This window comes from Uloborus diversus, chromosome 7, assembly GCF_026930045.1.
Source record: "Uloborus diversus isolate 005 chromosome 7, Udiv.v.3.1, whole genome shotgun sequence".
Taxonomy (NCBI): domain Eukaryota; kingdom Metazoa; phylum Arthropoda; class Arachnida; order Araneae; family Uloboridae; genus Uloborus; species Uloborus diversus.
In genome coordinates this window covers 160740594-160759181 of record NC_072737.1, presented here as the reverse complement: position 1 = coordinate 160759181, position 18588 = coordinate 160740594, and the positions used below count along the sequence as shown (strand labels likewise).

Genomic DNA, 18588 nt, shown 5'->3' with positions numbered 1-18588 from the left:
TAAAAGCCTTGCTTGAATTAATTACAAATATTTTATTTGTTAACAAACATAAGTTGGCAACAGTTAAAAATTTTAAATCATTGAGATAATATTTCCGATCATTTCCATACAATTAAAATCACGAGAAATACGCAGACGACAATCTATTACGATTTATCTTTCTTATTGTTGCATTAATAAAGCTATTTTTATTCGCCAAAAAAATAATGATAATAAAAATAAATCAGCACCTCTTGGCGCGATTGGCGCCAAAGTTGAACCAAAGCCTGTTTACATATGGATTCACATATATTCCAAATTTCAACCAGAACGTAGCATTACTTCTTGAGATAGGGCACTTACAATGGAAAAAAAGAACGGGTTATTGCGCTTCCCCCTTTTTAGCTGTTGACACCAAAATAAAATCAGCTCTTATACCCACTAAAGGCTACTTGCCGATAAATTTCTCTTTCATTCCGTTCATTATTTCTTGAGATACAGCAGTCACAATTGACGACAAAAAACGTTCTATAGCTCAACCCCCGTTTGAGTTATTGACACCAAAATTGAATCAGCACCTGTTCCTGTTACTGGCAACATATGGACCAAATCTTGTTTGATTCCGCCAGTTACTTCTTGAGGAATAGCAATCACGCGTAACTCAAAAAACGTCCCATTGCTCCACCCCCCTTGGATGAATTCGCGCCAAAAACCAATGGGCACAAGTTCACATAGGGGCACATATGTGTACCAAATTTCGTTCGATTTCATGCGGTAGTTTTTGCTGTAGAGCGGCCACAAAAAACTGGTCACACACAGACGTGACACACATACACACACACACATACACACACACATACAGACAGACAGACATTTTCCAAAAATAGTCGAAATGGACTCAGCACACCTCAAAACGTTTGAATCCGTCAAAATTCGAAATTCGAAAATTTGCACGAATCCAATACTTTCTTCTATATATTAGATATAGAAGAAAGTAAAAAGGGGCAAATAATTATATAATAAGACTCTAATGTGTGTTTATATAAGTTATGTGTGTTAGCAAAACACTGCGGCGATGAAAAAATAAATAAAATACGCCAATAGTTGACAGCTATATGAAGGTAACGCAAACATTCCTTCCCCTACGTATCAAAATACCTTTCACATTCAGGAATTTTAGGTCGCATTTCGTTTTTTTTCGAATTTTAGTAACAAAAGTTCGATAGTTTTGGAGTTAGAGAGGAAAAACTAAAAAAACTTCCGAAAATTTCGCAGTTTTTCGCTAATTGCGCATCGAGCACAGGTTTTAGAAAACTGCAAACTTAGATAAACACTACCCTAACTGACCGAAACAACATATTAAAAAATCAAAACTACATCGTGCTTTACGATTTTAGCCCCTTTTTTTTGTATAATGTGACTGGACTATATGAAATATCTGTATCTCAGAGCCAGACCGACCTTACAATTCGATAGTTTCGTTTGAAGTGCCCTATGAAACAAACTTTCACACTTTGAATCGTACCTATCTGCGCATCTTGTATGAGCAGCACTGTCTGGTCAGTGCTAATTCTGTATTAGCTACCAGTTTGTTTGGCACTCTTGGCTTCATTTAGAGGTTTTCCACCTCCAGCTCAGTCACTCCTGTGCCGGGCTGATGAGTGCTAATAAGCATGAAACTGCAGTCCTCGGCTGGAATTGACTGAGCTGGCGATGTATTTCATGTAAGTACACCATTATTGGAGCTATTAGGCAATAATGTAATTGATGATGGTCATGTGACAGGCCTGCCTGATCTGAAATGGAATGTCTACTAAACATATCCTCCCACGAACCGGTCACCCTAATCGAAAGCGATCCTTACGATATTTTTGCATCCTTGAATTTTCGCTGAACATTTCTTGATTATATTCATAGGTATCAACCATTTATCTATGACAGAGATCACACCCACACTCCAGCGGCATCTCACTCTGGAACAGCTATTCTCACCGTCAATATGATGTCCTATGTCATCGCTTCAGTCATTTTTGCACCAGGGCCACCTTATCGAAAAAGCTTCCTTTCCAACAGTGAGTAGACCACAACTTTCTTTTATATAAATATGCATTAAGTAAAGCAGTACAACTGCGTTTATCCGGTCTAAAGAGGATCGGTTATCCAGAGAACAGAAAACCCTTGTAGTGTAATGTTGTAAAAATTGTGGTATCTATTTATCTATGCCATCGCTACTGCTGGTGAACGACAGAAAACTGAGCATTGAACAAGGTATCGATAGATTGGTAATTTTCCAGGGCTGCATGTATGGCTAGGTGGGAATACAATTCCACAGTAAAAATATGAATGAAAGGATTTATATCAAATATGTGTATAATGACAGTACGTGAAACACAAGTTAGGGTAATTTATTTTAAAAATAACCTTGTGTTGAATTTATTAAGAAAATCAGAAAATTGAGTGTCTCATATTTACAGACACGTTTTTATTTATGAATTATATTTTGGGTTGAGAAACACAGTTACAAATGTAAACATGAAATTGTGTTTCCATTACCTCTAGTTACTTCAGACACATGGTTTTCCATTATAAGTATCAAGTTATTCCTGCGTCGAGTTGTATTGGCTTCCAATTTCACATAATTTTGGTGCCCGATGTTGCCATACGTTTTACATTGAATTTAAGTTTCGACTAAGCAATGGCCATTCCATGACATTGATATTATTCATGTTGAATTACAGATTTGTTCTGAGTTGGATGTATCAGTAGGCGCTTTGTCTTGCTGAAATACAGTTTGTTCCCCCCAGCAAATTCTGTATGAAATAAGATAGTCCTCTAATACTCGCTAACAGTCGAGAAAGCTCATTTTCTTGTTATAAATCGCCAAAACGTTGGTCTATTAAATCGAATACAACAATAAACCCTACGTTTAAACCGGACAAAGCATATGACGTCTTGTGGTCACAAATGGCTGTTAGCAATATTTAGAGTACTGAGAAAACGTGGAACTTGACTGAACAAGATGAATAAAAATGTTACTCACATGATTTAAGAAGCGAATGAAAAGTTTTATTTAGTAAACAGACAAGATGGAGGATCGGTAATGACTTGAAGATGCTTTTAGATTCAATAGACAAGCATTTTTTGGCAATTTCTAGCAAGAAAATGAACTCCCATGATTGAGTCTTTTTATTCTGATGCAGGATTTGCTGGTAGTACCACTCTGTGTATTTCAGAAAGACAAAGCTCATGTGTCTAACACTATAAATATGTAGTATCAATGTCGTGGACTGCCTATCGCTTGGTCCATTTTAGTCCAGTGGATTAGTCGCAAAATCCACACACAATGGAAAATGTGTGGGAATATCTAGCAAGAAATTTATATGAAAATGGAAGGAAATATTTTTTGAACAAGGACCTTAAAGGAACGATAGACCTAGCATGGAACCATTATGAAGTCCCCCCAAAGGTAATGCAAAACTTGATACTTTCGATGGAAATCCACGTGTTTGAAGTAATAAAGGGTAACAGAATCAAATTCATATTAACATTTGTAAGCAGTGTTTCTCAACCTTAAGTACAGTTTATAAATTAAAAAGCATAGGCGGCTTGTATGGGAGGGCAAGGGAGGCAACCATCCCCTCACTTCCAAAAAAAAAAAGATCCTTGCCCGCCCCCCCCCCCCTCCAACTTTTCAGAGTTAAAAATTAGCAATCGATTGAAAAGTGATTTTTTTACCGAGTGGATTTTTTTTTCACAGAAATAAAGATTAAAAACTAAAAATAAATGGACTTTTCTTACGTTAATTCATAAGAATACAACATTGAATTGGAAGGAGGAGGTTTATGGTTTCCATCCGCTCTGATTTTTGAGGCCACATTCCATACTTCCAGAGGTATTTTAATCAGTAAAGTTACACTACTATCGAAAAATAAAGCCTAATTTTACAAAAAAAAAAAAAAAAAAAAACAAGTTTCAGAGGTGCCACCTCCTAACACCAACATTCCTCACTTCTGACACCCTACATTTTTGGTGCATCACTTGCCTATGCTAAAAAGTGTCAAAATTATGGGATACCCTATTTCTGTCTTGCTAAATAAATTCAACACATGATGCAGGGGTACTCACCCCCCCCCCAAGGTCATGGACGCACCCCGTCTAAATATCAGAAAGGATCTCCCCCCCCCCAAAATGAAAAAAAAAGACTCCTCAAAACACCCCCTAAAAAGAAAAATGATAAAAATCTCTCGCCTAAAAATTTCAATGGCGCAATCTGAGCCATGCCCCCAGGTGGGCACAATGCATGATGTTTTTTCCAATAAATTAACCTTACCTTGTGCTTTACATACTGTTTATTGTTATTAAACACATATGAAATTGAATATCCTACCAGTCATATTTTTACTGTGAATTGTATTTTATGTTTATGTCTAACTTTTTGGTGTAGGGTGTAAGTTCACTTATATAGTGAAACCTGTGTAAGTTGACCACTTACGGTCCAGTACTTTGGTGGTCAACTTATAAAGGGTAGCAATGAAATTTTTTTTATGTCATTTCTTGTCCTATGCATTTATTTTTTAATTAATTGGAATACTTTAAACTCACTGTCATTGTTTAACATTACTTTTAAACAATAAGAAAAATGTTGTTTAAATATTTTTAGAGATTATTTACCAGAATGACGCGTAAAGTATCATACAAATTTAAAATTTCTGTGAATCGAGCAGAAAAAAAAAATGCCTCATTGCTTATGAAACACTACTTACTTGATATTAACAATTCCTAAAAATTCTTAACAAGTCAAAAGTGACTCAAATTCTTCATTTGATTTTTTCTTGTACGTTTTTAACCATGGTAATCTATGTTTCAACAAAATACCTCCTTATTGAATTTTGGCGCATTTTCTGGAACTTAACATTAACCCAATATTTTTCGATGGAAACATAAATATTTATAGGTTTTTCTAAAATGTGTGGTTACTTATTTGAGGCACAACTGATGAAACTTTTAGTACAAGCTAATGCTTCTGCCTAGTGGTCAACGTACAAAGGGTTTTTTACAATACTTCAAACCAAAGCTGGTGTATATTAGTGGTCAAGATAGACAGGTGGTCAAGATAGAGAGGTGGTCAAGTTACAGAGGTTTTCCTTCATTATATAAGACAGGACTAATTCCGTTCCTGACAAAAGCGGTCAACATAGACAGGTGGTCAACTTACAAAGGTGGTCAACTTATGAAGAAAGTTTCAGACGAAAAATTAAAGTAAGAATTTAAACATAGCAAATTTTTACTCATCTTGATATTGTGCCCAAAAATAGCTGTCTTACTGCACAAAAAAAAAAAAAAAAAAAAAAAAAAAAAAAAAAAAAATCATCTAACCTTGCGCTTTGGGCAAAAACAAGAAAATGTTTCGAAGAATATAGCGAATATCAAGGGGGGGGGGGAGGGCTAAAAATATTATTTTAATAGCTCGCCTAGGTTTTTCATAAAACTAGATCATCCCAATCCAATAAAGAATAGCAAAGATTTTTATCAAGGAAAACAGACTACCAGATTAACGACATAGGGCTGCTAAATTAGCAGTTTATTGCTTTTTTTTTGGCATTTTATAAACTTTATCAGAAAATTGAAACAAAATTGACAGTAAATATTACTTTAAAATCAATTATTTGGTGAATTTGATAAAAGAAAAAAAAAAGACTTTACTGACTAATTCTGTAAATATTGATCAGTTTTATGCCCTGCAACCCCCCCTCCCCCAAGGGCAAGGGTGCACCCTCTCAATATCGCGGAGAGCACCCCCCTCCTCCTAGATGGGCATCTCTGATTAAAAGCATAGCTATAAAATGAAACTTTCCAGATATACCTAACCTTTAAATTTAACATAATATGTCTGATGTACAATATAAATGTATTCAATATTAAAACTCATATTTTCCTTATCATTTTCAGAGTTATATGTAGGAGTTGTAACAGTAGAATTTTTACTTGTGTCCTATTTGACCATTTATCCAGCTGAAGTTCTATCGAAATTCATCAACGTAAGATCAACTTTTTTCATTGCATAATATTTTTTCTGTGCGTTGTGTAGCCTTCTGCATTTTCTCATGTACATTATGTTTCTTAATTAAAAACGCTACATAATTAAATTTGATAACATAAACATCACCTTTCTAAGTTTGGTTTTAAAGATTTTTTTTTTCTTTTAGTTAAATTATTAGTGCCTAATTTAGGATTCGGTGAGTAGGTTAGGTAGTAGTTTATAGGTAGCACCAACTTCAAAAGTGGATTTAAAAAAAAAAAAAACATCAAAATTTGTTCACTAGGTGAGACGCTGTCAGTGAACAAAAGAAAAAAAAAACATACATACGGTATGTACTGATAGCCGCCCCCTTTTCGAAGTTGGTTAAAAATTAACAAATCGTACATAGTTAAGTTAGATAAAAATATTTTATTATATAGTAAGTAAAACCAGAGTTAATTTTATTATTGAGTGTTTAGTTCAGTTCATTTTTGTCCCAGAATAATAAAATAAATTTGATTAATATGTTTGGGTAGGAAATCGTAGGTAAATGTGACCAATTATTTTTTGCTTTTTAGTTCCTGAGTATTAAAGGCGCTTTTTTTTTTTTGTAATTTCTTTTCAAGTCGTTTAATCATGTATTGATTCATTCCTGTATTGATTGAGTGTTAATATGTTTATAAATATCTTTTAACTAACACAATTTATTTCAGTTCAAACCAGCGCCTTTTATTGAATATCATTTAGTGTTGTACCTTTTGTCCTTGGCGAACTTCATCGTTTCATACATATGGGAGGTAAGTAACTTTGAACTGGTATAACTCGAAAATTCCTTTACATGGAAGTTTTTATTTTGTCTCAAACTCTTGAAAAGGCTGTGGAAACTTCCAATAATTCAAAGTTCCTATTGCTTGAAGGTTTTAACCGGTCCATAGGACTTCGAGTTATCGAGAATTGACTGCACCTGTCGGCAAATTGGCATATCGTATAGAGCAGCGGTTCCCAACCCCTTGCGAACCCCTTGGGTACCAGGTAATAACAAAAAAAAAAAAAAAAAAACGCGCACACACGCACAGACAAAAAAATGTGGGCGATTTTGTTTAGTTTGATGCGCTACGTAGTTTATAACAAGAACGAAAACACAATTGCAAAATATAGAAGTACAAATTTGCTACGAACTAAAATGATCGCTAAAAAATGAATACAAAACAAATTCACCAAAAACTAACCAGGATGATTATTCTATGTTGATCTTCAATCAAAATTGAAAATTTTTTGAAAATGGGATATTTGTGGAACAAAGAGGTTCAAAAAGTTTGGCTGAAATTTTTCTGACACTAGAGTACATTTACCTCTATCACTAAATCAGAAGTCAGTTAAAAAATGATCTTTAAAATACCTTTCAGGGAACTCTCAGATTAACTAAATGATTTTTTTTCTTACAGTAAAATGAGAAAAATCTCTAAGGTCTCTAATTGTCTCCTTGAAAAGGACTATGAGCTTAGCTGTTCGATAAAGATATTCTGCGTACATAACTCGTTTGACTGCAGAAGAATTTTCTTGTAATTATGCTATAAGTGTGGAGTAAAATGTGTATATTGAAAAAAAATAGAAGCGTCTATTTTCAATATACGCATTTACTTCAATTTTTACACAATATGTAATTTTTAACAAGACAAATATTTTTAAGTTCACTTACCACAAGAGAAATTTTCTACCCAAATTTCATAAATTCCTTATTTACATAAAGCGCAAATTAAGCGGCAGGGTTAAATTCCGTTGATTGTTTTTACTGTGCAAACCTCACACTGCCAAACTTTCTCGCAGGAAAATTTTCTATAGCAATTACTTTTTCACACTTCCTGTGGTATTCTTGGATTGTTAGCCATTCTTTTCCTTTTTCGACAGTAAAGCTTGAAGTAAATTGTAGTCAATGTAGCATGAAAATCATAGCAACAAACAACAGCATTCTACGCATTTTTGACTCAACACAAGTGAACAGCGATAGCTCTTCGACGGACTCAAACGGTAAATTGCAATGACAGAGTAAACTATTTGAATGTAATATATGTCAGGAAGTACGCAAATATTTTCATGTTAAGAGTACCTATCGAATGTGCGAGAGACAAATGAATTTAAAAAAAAAGAAAATTTGTTTGAAGCCTCTAGAACATGAAACTTCATCAAAAACAGACATGTTAAAACTCAGCCATTACAATATTTTTCTCGTGAACCTCCTGAAAACCTCTCACGAACCACCGGTTGGGAACCGCTGAATAAAAAGCAACATCCGCGCATACTAACCCAATGTCAATTATCTTCACCTTTTTACTTCCTCTTAAAAAAAAGGAAGTATTGTATTCGCGAAAAAATTTTCACTCAAAAATCAGCCTTAATTTCCATTTTGCTCACCCCTAAATGAATGTTGAGTTTTTTTTCGACTCGACCACACGTTCATATGTACCTAAGAACATATAGACGCCCGAAATATCCATTTTGAAGTTTCCCGAGTTAATTACAACGAGTTTTCTCGTGACGTCTGTATGTACGTATGTATGTGTGTATGTATGTCGCATAACTCAAGAACGGTATGTCCTAGAACGTTGAAATTTGGTACGTAGACTCCTAGTGGAGTCTAGTTGTGCACCTCCTTTTTTGGTTGCATTCGGGTGTTTCTAAAGGGGTCTTTTGCACCTTTTTGGGGGGAATACATTGTTAATTTCGATGCAAACTCAAGTGGCGTTATAATTTGGCGGACATTTGGCGATATATCGCCAGTCTTTTGGTCGCCAACTTGGCGACAAACTCGGCGATTTTTTTTTTTTAAATCTGGTTTTAATGGGGCCATTGGTGATATTTAGAGAGTTAGAGAGAGAATCACATTAAAATTGCAATAATAGGGAAATAACATTAAATTGGTGTAAAAGGAAGTCATGTGATGCACACATCAGCTCGTTTTTTTAAGCACATCAAAGCATTCGGTGAGATTTATAAAGGAAAAAAAAAAAAAATAGGGAGTCAAAAAAGTGCTAGATCTCCAAAAGGGAGTCACATGCTTTTCCCCATCTTCTCAGCGCTGGGGAGACAACGGTACTGCCATGCGTCATATTGATTGTTTACCTCTGCCAAAGGCGGATCCAGCTCCTGGTTTTCGAGGGGGTCATTTCGGGATGATAGGGAGGGGGGAGGTCCCAAGTGTCATTTTTGGGCAAAAATGGGATTTATACTGAAATGTTTGAAATATAAGTCCAAAAACGCAGCCTTGGGCTACCTTTGGTCACCTCAAGGGGGTGTTGGGGACAAGTCCCTGGATCCGCACCCTGACTTCTGCTAACGTACCTCATAAAATACACAATAATTTTGCACATTTTCTGCTACTTTGTAGATGGTCTTTATATTCGCAAAACTTCTCCAATTTTCTTACTAAGATCACCCTGCTTGGCTACAATGAGTATAAATAGCAAGAAGTTACATTATCATGCCCTCTTCTTAAATAATGTAAGATTCGACAACTAAAGTTAAAAAAATAATAATTTTGGAAAATACATAGATCAACACAACATCTACAATTTAGTTGGGATTCTTTTGCTCAAACATGTCATTTTGTTTCTTTATTGAAATCATGACTGAGGCAAGTCCAGCAACTTCTGGATCTGCTACTGCTCCCATCTGTGACATTTGGCGGATCTAGCTCTCTCAGCTAAATATCAGTGAATTTTCTAAGATGAGTTTGTAGTCGGTTTTTCTTTACAGAAATGTATTCAAATTTGTGTAAAGTCGGCGTATTTTCCATAAGTTCATTGAATTTTCTTTGTGTTAATTACTAAATAAGGGTCCTCCGTTGTAGAAGTTTCATCTTCTAAGCTGGAGGTTGTGGGTTCGATTCCCGCCGGTGCCCTGGGTATTATTTCCTTCTCTTGTGTTGTAAATCTTTCCTGTGTGCGTCTGGAGGCAAGGGGCTTGGCATGCAGTTCTCTATGTACGTGAATCTGTTTAGCTTCTAAATAAATAAATGAACAAATAAATTTAAAAAAAACTAAATAATACAGTAGACACTTGTTTTACATGGGGCCGTGGGGGTTACTTTCAACATAATCCGTGTAAATTAGGATTTAATAAAAGTTAAAATGGGGATTACATTCCATATATGAAAAAAAAAATCATTCTATTGATAGATAAATATATATAATAAGTTTAATGTGTACTTATTCCAATACATAAGCACAATGTGTATGAAGAAAACAGGAATTAACTTAGCGTTTTTTTAAAAAAAGTTATGATATACTTTTAGCTGTTATCAATTATTTTCCTCCATTGTTCTTTGTAGAGCATTAACACTTCCATGACCATTCACTTAATTTCCATGACAGGATATTCCTTCACTATACTAATAAATCAGAAAGATCATTTGCCATTGTCAAGGAACGGCTCTAAGTTTTCAGTGTGAAAGCTTTTGGTTGTGTGTCACGGATGTCGGTATCCTCGTTGGTTTCATTTTCCTTTGTCACTTTAAACAGCTCCGAGTTGTGTAAGTTGAACAACTTTAGTTCTGGAACCATCTCTAGAACCAATCGCAAAAAAATGTCTCCAGTGGATCAAGCTCACTTGTTAGCACACCAAAATGCAGTTTATCACTTGTTATTTGCAATCTTAGTTCAGTTTGGATTTTGAAAGAGAAAATTTAATCTGTTTGCAAAGCCGCATCCGCGGAAAATCGAAACTCATCTGCCTAAAATAAAATTAAAGTGTCAAATCTTAAATCTCAAAAAATGAAGGTTTCTGTTAGTTCCTCCCAGAATACATGCAGTACTCTAAATATTTTTAATTTTTCGTTCATGATCAGTCAGAAATGAAATTTGATTTTTGTTAAATTTTGTTGAAAATGTAATTACATATTGATAACGTTATGTATTGTATTGTATGTTATGTGAACACATATTGTATAACCACTTTCTTTTAATTAATGGCACACTACTTTCTTTTACGGTATTTTCTTGGTTATTTCTGAATATTCGAATAATTTGTAAATTAAAACTTGCTGGCCATAAACCGAACTACCTATGGTCCCAACTAGTTCGGATTTTTGACACCTACTGTATTGAATGCATTTTATGAATGTTAAAAATCATTCGGTATCATAATAAATTATTTCTCCATTCCTAGGTCTTCTTTATTCAAGGCATCCTTTTCGAACACGTTGTTCCAGCCTTGAGGCGATTAAGAGGCCCTATTCATAAATTCGAAAAACTTCACCGGCAATTAAAGGCATCAAGCAAGTGGCCACCAGTTGGTCGCTATGAGCTTTCAAATATTAGAGGCAAGTATTTCTTTGTGAATTTATTATTATTGTTGTTATGATGTGGCTCTGATAAGTGGAGCCTTGGTCTTGATAATTCTATCTGACCACGGATTGTATGGAAAGACAAACATCCGTTTTACAGCCGGAAATGGACGAATCTATTATTTTTCACCGATGTCAACTTTTGCAGAAGCAGAGTCTCATTCAAATGAGCGAATACGCGCATCAAATTTTTACTTTTCCCCCTTATTCACATAGATTCGTCTTATCTGGACGTTTGAAAATTCCAAGCAATCCATGGTTGGACAGTATTTACTCTTTTTGGGAAGTTTAGTGGAAAGGAGATGTGTTACCGACATGGATTTGAGTTGAAACAATTTCTCACAACTACAACAAAGGTAACCCAATTATAAACTCAGCACCAATATTTTGAGCAGGAGTGACAGTGAACTAAAGTAAAATTTTCTGAAGACTGTCAAATTTTCGGAAACTATGAGGAAACACGAATCCCACCCCCTCCCCAGAAAAACTTATATTCCTACAAAAATCATTGGGGGGGAGGGGGATGTAAATTTTTTTTTTTTCAAGTATAATTTTTCAGTTTTATAATGTGTTGTCAGTCCAACACATGATGTAGCATTTAACTAGATATAGTAGATGAGTAGTATGATGATAGATGTAGTATTTAACTAGATAAAAATGAGAAACTGGTTCCATGAGCAACTGAACCCTTCTAGTAGACGGGCAGGCGTTGAAAAGCACATGCGGCGACTTAGCAGCAGCCAGGATGCAAACCGCTTTGCATTCACATGAGATCAGCGGTTGCATCCTAAGAGACTACGCTTTTGTCTGTTTACTTCAAGATTTGCACCTTCGATGGCAGTTGGTGGTTGCCGCTATGGAACTGTGTATCAAGTTATAGCACTTCCTTACTAGCCTCAAAAGAAGTAAAGAATGTTAAGACCAAACTTCAACCTTTGAGAGCCACACTATATTATACCCCCCCCCCCCCCCATGGCAAATGTTGAATCTTATTTCTACGTTCAAGTTGACTAACTAGATTATATTATTATATTGATTCCGTGCCCATATTTTCAGACGCTTACGGAAAAGACGAACCGGACACAGCTATCTCAAGGCATTCCAGCTGGCGTCAGCACTGGGCAAGGCAGAGCAGCGAGCTCAGGCACTCTATGATGGTCGGGCTCAAACTGGCAAAAAACAGTGAGCCTGTCGACGAGGCACCCGAAGAAGTCATGTCCTTTGTGACCTTCAAAGATGGAAGACATCGATTCCAACCGTCCATGAACAACGGACAAGACTTCGTATAGCATCTACAGTGGCCATGCAAACCACCAGACGTTTATATATCTTCATCAGGATTTTGTGTACATGAAATGAATCCCAATTGTTTTGGGATGGTAACTTTTCAATCAACCAGTACTTCCAGCTAGTGTCACTTTAGAAGACAGGTCGATATATCTGACAGTTTTAATCCAAAAGGGCTTTGTATCCAGCCTTGGTTTGAGTGCAGTAAACCCTCATTAATTCAGACTCCTTTTAATCTGTGCAGCCATTTAGGTGTACATAACTGAAAAATAAAAGGCTAGTTAACGAAATAATGTAATTTCGTCAGCCGCAGTGTATTTTTGTAATTTTCTCTTTCAGTTTTATATTTTATTCATTTGAACTCAAACTATATACAGTAGTTCTTTAAATGTAGCTTGGCTCAATCTATAGCTTATTTTGTTTAATCCATACTTCATAAACTCAGACGACCTGGATCCACTATTAGTCCAGATTAATGAGGTCTTAAATGCTTTGTCGCAAAGATAACTGATGAGAAATTTAGTAAAACTTCCTTTTGTGGTAGTTCACACAAGATTGTCTAGCTCTGAGGGAGGGGTCGTGAAATTGTGTCGAGGGGAGAGAGAGGATAACAAGAAGTGTAATATCATACATTTTAAGTGAATCAAAAACCTTTTTCTTTGCAACATGTTTGCAAAATATAGTGTGTGACAAGGAGAGGCTTGGGGGATATGTTGAAATGTGACAAAGGAGGATAGTGGTTTAAATATGTTGTAAAGGAGTGTGACATTTCTGTACCTCAGGGCCAGACTGACGTAAGTCACAAAATTGCTAGTCGTTGGCAGGGTTGCCAGATGGAAATTTAAGAAAATAGCCAAACCACTTTGTGGAAATTAGCTGAAAATAGCCAACCTGCAGGAAAGCCAACCTCCCTTCTGGATATACTATTGAAAATTTCGAGTTGCAACCATACTAAATTGATTTCTATAAGCCTTTATAAGCCAAATTTATAGATTTTTAAATGAGTGGTTTAAATAAATGTTTTAATGTTCTTTTAAAATCTTCTCCCCGATTTATTTACATTTCTATTGATTATGTTATGAGTGATAAATATTAAGCAGTTAATGTAGATTGGTTAGGTTAGTGGTTAACTTTTTTCTAGCCAAGTGTAAACAAAAGTAGCCAAAATGACTAATAAAAGTGAAACCATTCTCTTTTGGAACCAAACTGTCGGATTTGTCAGCCCCTCTGACATAGTGACCTTACTTTAAGCAAAATAAATTTAAGGACAGTGCATGATATATTTCTAAAATTCAAGATTTAGTGAAATTTATTGATTTTATTTTGGTTTAAATATAGAAAAATGTGATATTAGCTTTCATTGATAAAGCCATCAAATCATTAGAGAAATGTGCAAATTAATCTTAACAACTCATAGTTTCCTTACAATTTAGCTCTAATCAGAAATAAAAAAAAAGAAAGAAAAAATGACAAATATATACATTTTTGCAAAGAGTTGTGCTCTTGTGACCTTCATTTTTTAATTGATTCTACCATAATTGATGCAGCAGTGGGCAGGAAATGCAAAATTTTCATTTTTTTTTTTGCCTTTTTGTCATTACTGCTAGGGCTTACTTTCAGAAAATGTCTTATTTTTTATTCACCCCAATAGATGTTTGCTTTTTGCTCAAAAATCTAATTTATTTAGGCTCAAGTATGTATAAAAGTTCAAAAAATACATTTGCTCAAACTCAAAACATTTATTCCCGGTCAAGTATTACGACCTCTCAATGAAATTCATCTTAGTTCAGATTAATTTGCACACTGTATCTTTAGCATTATTAAAGCAAGTAACTGTCACTCATTTCTTTCTTCTGTAAATGAGATAAACCTTGAATATTTTGGTAATCCATTCTCCAAACAATTTTAGAGAAAAAATCATTAGATGTTTTATATATAAGTCAAATAAAAATTTTATGTCAAAGTCAGTTTCTTATTCACTTAGCTTCAAATGATGAAAAGTGATATATATGTATATGGGTCCTTCTCACAGGGGAACTCATTTTTACGTCCCTGTAATAAGCTACGAATGTTTTATGACTCATACATATTTTTAGGGGTTCAAATACTTTTCAGGATAGAATTTATCATTTTATGTTAAATGTCTTAAGTCTAAAGTACCCAAATGTCATTCCCTCACTTGTCCCCACAGTTAGTAAAAAATAAGCAAATTATTTTGAAGCAAACAAGCAATGAGTTCACATTTTTGTGGTTTTTATTTCAAAATATTGAAGCAATTAAGTTTAAAAAAGAAAATTTTTATTAAAAACTAGTTTGTGTAATTATTTTAAGTTTGTTCCGAGCGGTTGATGTCATTCTCTCACAACTGCCAATTTCTTTCCCAAAATCACAACGAAATAATGTTTTTTAGCACACTAAGTGTAGAGCTAGAATCTCAGAAAAATATTGCAACACACTTGTTTTTAATCTGTTCGAAAATATTACTATGAATATACACGAAAGCATAAAATTGAGCAATTGAGAAGGATTTTTGCATCCGTCATTCCGTCACTTCTATTTTTACAGAAAAATAAAATAATGCATGTAAACTGCATGATCATAAGTTTCTTCCTAGTTTGAGAATATTTGTATGCAAATAAATTCAAATATCAGTTAGGCATAACAATTAGAATCCAATTTCAATGAATTCGTCATTCCTCTCACTGGTGATGGAATGACTCTTCAATTAGCTTATAATGCTGATGGTATAATGCTATTCAAAAAAACTTTTGTTTAACAGGACCAATATTTTTTTTCATAAAGCTCTTACATATACCTATCTCCATAGAAGTTTCATCTGATTCCACTTAATTTAAATTTTTAGAACTTAATAAGCTCAAAATGGCTTTTTATGAGAATGAGCCAAGTATATATATTTTCTCTCTGTATACTGTGTGATTGTTGGAACATATACTCAGTAATTACAAGAAATATTATTCATAATTAATTAAAAGTAAACTACTTGTATAAAATAGAGAGTTACTACAAATGATTCATTTGTTTTCAATATGCTATGTATTCAAAAGTATTGCACCTTTGATGAGGAATGTATAAAACACCACAAACTCATCAAGAATTGGAACTGTTAACCAGGGGGTAATATGAGTGCAGTATTTTAAAAATGGCGACAAAACAAGAAAAATACCATTACATAGAGTAACTCACACCACATTGTGTAGCTTTGTCCTCGTAATGGTTATCACTGCACATGGTTGCTATCCTTCAATTCTTCTGGCAGAGGGAAGTACATTAATATGCCCCCAAAGCAGGGTTTAATTTTTTTTAAATCAAAAAAGTTGAAGTTTTAAAATTTAAATCTATTTTTTTTAAAATTTAAATCATTTTTTTAATCTTCAAAAATTAGTAGATATTTCTTTACATTTATAAACATAATTTATTTCACACAATAGATGAAAAAGCAACTTTTTAGCTATTTTCATTTCGAGGCAGTAGCTATTTGTTAATAATAGGTATAAGTAGACCAGCTTTAATATAATTGCATGACTAAAATCACCCTTTTAGATACTTGGGATGATAATAATAATACAAAATACTTTTAATAACAACATGAACACTTACTTTTTACTTACACTTAAAAAATTCTGCACTTTAATAACTTACAAAATTTTTATCACCAGTTTGGTGGAATCACATTCTCACTTCATTATTCAAAAGATGAAACATTTAGTTTTAACGAAATAGCTTAATTGAATATTTCAAATTTGTAAACATTTTAGCTAATTAATATAAATTTCAGTTAAATTATGATTTGCTGCTGAAATGTTTGAAGAGAAAAACAAGTTTTCAGCCTTTATTAGTTCCTAAACAATTATGACTTACTATTAAAATTAGGATGAGTTCTGTAAATATTTAATAATTTTTAAAGATTTATAAATACATTATAACGTTTCAATGTGATTTTGTTTCATGCTATGCTTAAAGATAAGGTTTCCATCATGTAATTTTTTAGTGTAAAAAAATATGTTGAACAATTACTTTTCTTAACTATATAAGTCATAGTGGACATGATGTGTAAGAAAAGTTGTAAATTTATTTTGTTCTGAACTATAATTTTGGATTAAAAATCTGTTACACACACAGAAAGACGGACCTATGTAGTTTTGCCATTTGGAGTTAAGATTGTACACTGTTAAAACTAGAGGTTGCGTTTGGCACCTTTCAGGGGTGAAACGCTTGTTCACCAGCGACACCCAAAACAGAGCCGAAATTGCACCTTTAGCAAGGGTGAAAAACTGGCTCCCTTCACCTAACGTGCACTGTAGGTGAAAGATGGTACCCTAGGTGAGAAAAATGGCACCTTTAATGCTTCCTATAGAGATTCCCCCCCCCCCCCCGTGTTGTGTGAGTTTTTGAATACAATTGTGTTTTATTTATTTTAATTTATATATACGAAGGCATTTGATCACATTTCAACTTTTGAACATAGTTTAGAAGTGTTCATGACTTTAATTTGCCTGTTCGTGCACTTTCTTGCATTCACACTTGAACTGCTCAGTAATTAATATGTTGTTGACAACTTTTACTGCATGATCCGTACTGAAAATGGACAGGGAAGGTATTTATCAATCATTTGCCGGAACAACCAGAAATATTAGGTAACATTAGATTAGAATCATGAGAAAATAAAAGCGTTTCATTAACGCTTAAAATTTTAATTGAGCGTAACATATCAATACTTATTATAAGATTCAATATTTGAGTATCCTTATGCGTACAAGATAAATACTAATTTAAAAGCCCTTCTTTCCAATGTCAAGTTTATCGTCAGATTAAAAATAAAAACGAGTAGATAATTACATTTGCTTCATGCAATAATGCCTAAGAAAGATACGTTAACCAAAACACGATGTGAAACTCATGAGTCACACTGAGTGAGAGAGATTTCTTTTTACGCGTTTTTTTTCCCTCCGCCTTTGCTGCTCTGTTCGTTTTTACTACGTAGTTATTTCATTGAGAAGAAATATACATTGTTATATAGGCTGCTCACGTCGCGTCGATGCATTTTTATTCCGGAATTAGCAATTCAGTTATCAGCCGATTTAAAGTTTTTATTTTTAATGTTGTTGTTGTTCAAGATAGTACTGATAGATAGTTTTAGGTAACAGTTTTGCAGGATATAAATAGCAAGATATTAAATATTTAATAAGGTAAACGGAACAATAAGCGGTTTTCAACATACTTTAAACACTTTAAATATGTTCGAAAGCTCCAAGAGCTACAATATGATCAAATGCCTTTACTTACGCGAGGTTTCGAAGATTAATCCACGAAATTTTCAGTTTTGTACTTCATTCAATGTGAAAGTAAATTTCGTTGCAACTTCCTTCGTTCGCCATTCAAACTGAAATTGTCGTTGCAGTTGTTGTCAGGGCGCATGCGCAACGAGTCGCTCTCCTATTGAATGATCTTTTAGCACTTGAGTTAACGTTGTTCACCCACTGAGGAACCAAAAGCACCTTAACGACACTTCCTAGCCTCTGTTGCACCCAGAGTCACCGTTTTTTCACCCTAGGGTGAAATTCTTTACCCCTGTGGCACTTCTGGTTTTAACAGTGTATAATGCAGTGTTGTTAAATTTAGAGCCAGCACATTAAAATGCAAAATTAATTCATAAAAATAAAATCCAATGGATTTTAATTAATGATTTTTCTTTAAAAAAATCACTTGACTCAAATCTGTATATTTCAATCAACGATTTAAAAAAAAAAAAAAAAAAACTTGATTTAAATCAACAAATCCTGCCTCAAAGCACTCATAATCAAAGGATAGAAAATAAACAGTAGTTCCTGACAAAAAGAAGTTTTGCAGAGGTTATTGTTGCAAAGGGATTTATTGTTGTACCACAATTGTTGCAGCTAGGTTTTACCATAATAAATTTTCTTACACATTAAATAATCTTAAG

At 34.0% G+C, this 18588-nt stretch overlaps 1 protein-coding gene across 1 annotated transcript in view; it reads left to right on the top strand.

Moving 5' to 3' along the window:
* Positions 1 to 12628, top strand: part of LOC129226962 (probable cation-transporting ATPase W08D2.5) — a gene marked incomplete at its 5' end in the record, with an annotated part of 28811 nt that extends 16183 nt beyond the window's left edge. Inside the window, 5 exon segments of the mRNA XM_054861591.1 lie at positions 1897 to 2051; positions 5929 to 6017; positions 6712 to 6795; positions 11162 to 11315; positions 12396 to 12628. Coding sequence (XP_054717566.1) covers positions 1897 to 2051; positions 5929 to 6017; positions 6712 to 6795; positions 11162 to 11315; positions 12396 to 12628 — 715 coding nt within the window.
* Between the last annotated feature and the right edge of the window lie 5960 nt (positions 12629 to 18588).